Raw genomic sequence first — 3,979 nt, forward strand, 5'->3', positions numbered from 1 at the left:
GTCTGGGAGTGGTCAGTCTGGGCGTGGTCAGTCTGTGGTGTGGGTCTGGGAGTGGTCAGTCTGGGAGTGGTCAGTCTGGGAGTGGCCAGTCTGGGAGTGGTCAGTCTGCAGTGAGGGTCTGGGAGTGGTCAGTCTGGGCATGGTCAGTCTGTGGTGTGGGTCTGGGAGTGGTCAGTCTGCAGTGAGGGTCTGGGAGTGGTCAGTCCGGGCGTGGTCAGTCTGTGGTGTGGGTCTGGGAGTGGTCAGTCTGGAAGTGGCCAGTCTGTGGTGTGGGCCTGAGGGTGTGGGTCCGGGAGTGGACAACAGTGTGAGTGTGGGTCTGCTGTCTCTCCCTGGTTTATGGAGCGAGCTCGCTGTGGGCTGGCTGTGTGCGGAGAGAGAGCTCAACGCCTTTCCTGGCGGCCTGGAGCTGACTCACCTCTCTCTCCCTCTCTGTGTCAGTATGTCCACACCGGGACTGACAGCTGCCCGCTCCCGGATCGCTCTGTGTCCCTGCCCCCGGCACACCAGCTAAAAGTGCACCGGTTCTCCGGCCAGACAGGAACATCCAGGGGCTATTTCCAGCCATAGCAGGGGATGTCTGCAGAGGATGATACTCTGAAAAGACAAGGTAAGGCAGACGAGACTGTACTTGCAGGCATCATTCTCAGCGGGGCGATCGGGAAATCCAGGCAGGGTCAGAATCTGGTGTTGTAGCGACTGAGATTGTTTAAAAGATCTTTCCAAGCTCCAGAAAGTGACAGATAATCTCGGAATGCTAACGGATGCAACTGAGCTGGGTCTGTATCATGTCACATCTCTTGCCTCTGAGTAATCCGTTCCTGTTAGAGGTATGTTGTGGTTCACTCTGCCTTTTAGATGTGAAATTCTCGATTATCTTTTTTGTTATTTAAAATACTTTACAGGCTACTTGTAGCGGCTTCTCCTCATCCTTTCCCTCTGTTGTGTCCTGCTTTCTGTCTGCTCTGTAGTTTGACTGGGATAGACGGCAGTGCTGCAGGGAGAGTGGGGGCTGCTGCTGGGTATTAGGAACAGAGTTAATATCTTTCTCTCTCTGCCTGATTTCTCCTGCTTCCCACTGTTGTGCAGTGAACAGAGTTATCTGGAAAGGTTTGGAAAGCCTTCACAAGTTGTTCTGCAATGTCGGTTTTCTTTTTGACGCTAGAGGCAGCTGAATGAAGGGATTGTCATTTTAGAGGGAGCGCTGTTGATTTCAAACGTTGAGTGGGATTTTGTAGCATCTTCCCGATCGAGACGCATCGATCTCATTTCGCAGCCGATGCCCGGCGCTCGGGGCACTCTGTCCGGGAATGAGCTCAAATTCCTGCCGATGCCCTGCACCAGGTAATTCTCATTGTGCCCAACCGTAAATCTCACAGTGCCCACGCCTCCCCAGGGTAAATCTCATAGTGCCCACCCCTCCCCAGGGTAAATCTCACAGTGCCCGCCCCAGGGTAAATCTCAATGGTCAGCTCTCACTTTCACTCACCCCCTTCCTTACGTCTGCTCAACTTCTGCCTTTTCTGTGACAGATAGGTTCTGAGTCTGCAGGTTTAATTTTGCTGCGATTTCCATTCAGCGTGTATTCCTCTCATCCAGTCAAAGATCAGCCCCCACCCTGGATCACAGTTCCTCCCTGGTGCCCGTGGCCCCAGAGTTTTGCCCCAGTTCACCCTCGCCTGAGGACGGTTCTGGGAATGAGCCGCTCCTATTAGTAAATTACTATTTACTTACTAAAGATAAACAGGAATCTGGGCACAGTTGTCTGCATTCTTTCAAAAAAGAACAGGCTTCCCTGAAAAATCAAATGGCTGGATTTAGACTCGTTCCCTTTCGGGGTTTCTGTCAGTATCTCTCAAGGAATGTCATAACGAACCATTAGTTCATAACAGATTGCCAACTCATTGTTAAATGAAATGTAAAACCTAAGCAGTTTACAATCAATAAAGCATGAGAAAAGCCCCAGAGGGCAGAAATATGCATTTATATTTACTCTTTCATTCGAAAACAGAACCTCAATTGAGCAGCCAGCTTGACAGCATTTACTGACTGAAAACTCCCAATCTATTGTTGGGGAATTTCAATGTAAAAGTGCTGAATATATGGTAACTTTTGTCACAGAATCCAACCTGTTGTAATCTTTGTGAATTGAAGCACATCAATTCTTCATCTAGAGTATCCAGATCCATTGTATGTACTCAATGTGTATTTAAACAGACAGTAATTTACTAAAGGAGTTTGCCAGCCTACAGTGCATACAGTTGGCAGTCTCAACCAGTTGCCCAGTTATAGGAAGGATATTATCAAGCTGGAGAGGGCTCGGAAGAGATTCACCAGGATGTTGCCAGGTATGGAAGGTTTAAGTTATGAAGAAAGGTTGGACAGACTGGGACTTTTCTCACTGGGAGCATAGGGCATTGAGAGGTGACCTTACAGAAGTTTATAAAATTATGAGGGGTATAGATAAGTGACTTTTCCCAAGGATGGGGGTTTCAAGACAAGGGGGCACATCTTTATGGTGAGTGGAGAGATTTAAAAAAGACATAAGTGGTAAATTTTTTACACAGAGGGTGGTTCACATGTGGAATGAACTGCAAGAGAAAGTGGTGGATAGGGGTACAGTTACAACGTTTAAAAGACGTTTGGATAAGTTCATGAATCAGAAAGGTTTGGATGGATATGGGTCAGGAGCGTGGGACTTGTTTAGTTTGAGATTATGTTCGGCATAGAATGGTTGGACGGAAAGGTCTTTTCCGTGTTGTATGACTGTATGATTCTATCTGCTAATGCCCTGCTTTGTTGTGCGCTCCTTATTGTTAGAGGAACCAACATATTAGCCCCTATCAATAACAAATGCTAATATTTAAGCAGTGCCCAATTCTTTAAACTGACTACTGGAGAAACTAGTCAAGCATTACAGCGAGCCATTCCTCATGGAGTATCTGAATCAATGTCATCTGAGGAAAGCGATGGAAAATAAAGTCAAGTTTGCAAGTGACACAAAAACAGCTGGGAAGGCAAGTGGTGAGGACGACACAAAAAGTTTGCAGCGCGATATAGACAGGGTTCAGTAAATGGACAAAATTGGCAGATGTAATATAATGTGGGAAAATATGAAGTTGTGCACTTTGGCAGGAAGAGTATTCTTAGTTATATTATTATTTGACTATTATATAAATGGAGAGACAGTGTAGAAAGCTACAGCACAAAGCAATTTGGGAGACCCCATGTGTAAATCGCAAAAAGCTAGCATTCACGTTCAGTGGATAATAGGGAAGGCAAATGGAATATTAGCCTTCATTTCAAAGGGAATGGAGGATTAAGTGGGGGTTGGGGGGTCGTGCTAAAACAATGCAAGGTACTAGCAAGACCACAATTGGAATACTGTGAACAGTTTTGGTCCCCGTATCTAAGAAAAGATATACTGGCTTTGGAGGCAGGCCAGAGAAGGTTCATTAAGTTGAACTTGGCTATAGAGGGATGTTCTTATGAGGAGAGATGGAGTAGGCTGGGCCTGTACTCATTGGAATTTAGAAGAATGACAGGTGACCTTATTGAAACATACAACATTCTTAGGGGACTTGACAGGGTAGATGTGGTGAGGTTGTTTCCCTTTGTAGGACAGTCTAAGACCAGAGATGATCATCTCAGAATAAGGGCTCATCCATTTGAAAAAGAGACAAGGAGGATTTTTTTTCTCTCAGAGGGTAGAGAATCTATGGAATTCTTTACCACAGAGGGCTGTAGAGTCTAAGTTGTTAAATATATTCAAGGCTGAGATGTAAAGGTTTTTAAGCAGTGAGAGAATTGAGCGTTATTGGAAAAGGCAAAGTGGATTGGAGGATTATCAGATCTTGCATGACCTCATTGAATGGCAGAGCAAAATCAACGGCTGAAATGGCCTACTTTTGCGCCAATGTCTTACGGTCTTATGAACCTACAGTACTCACTGATGGAGTATCTGAACCTATAGTGCTCA

At 45.9% G+C, this 3,979-nt stretch overlaps 1 protein-coding gene across 1 annotated transcript in view; it reads left to right on the forward strand.

Annotated features, from left to right (window-relative positions):
• The first annotated feature begins 445 nt into the window (after window positions 1-445).
• exoc3l1 (exocyst complex component 3-like 1) overlaps window positions 446-3,979 on the forward strand; it is an 83,414-nt gene continuing 79,880 nt past the window's right edge. The window contains exon 1 of the mRNA XM_048605575.1: window positions 446-610. Coding sequence (XP_048461532.1) covers window positions 577-610 — 34 coding nt within the window. The 5' untranslated portion in view covers window positions 446-576. The remainder of the gene's footprint in view (window positions 611-3,979) is intronic.

This window comes from Rhincodon typus, chromosome 15 (genome assembly GCF_021869965.1).
Source record: "Rhincodon typus isolate 14 chromosome 15, sRhiTyp1.1, whole genome shotgun sequence".
Taxonomy (NCBI): domain Eukaryota; kingdom Metazoa; phylum Chordata; class Chondrichthyes; order Orectolobiformes; family Rhincodontidae; genus Rhincodon; species Rhincodon typus.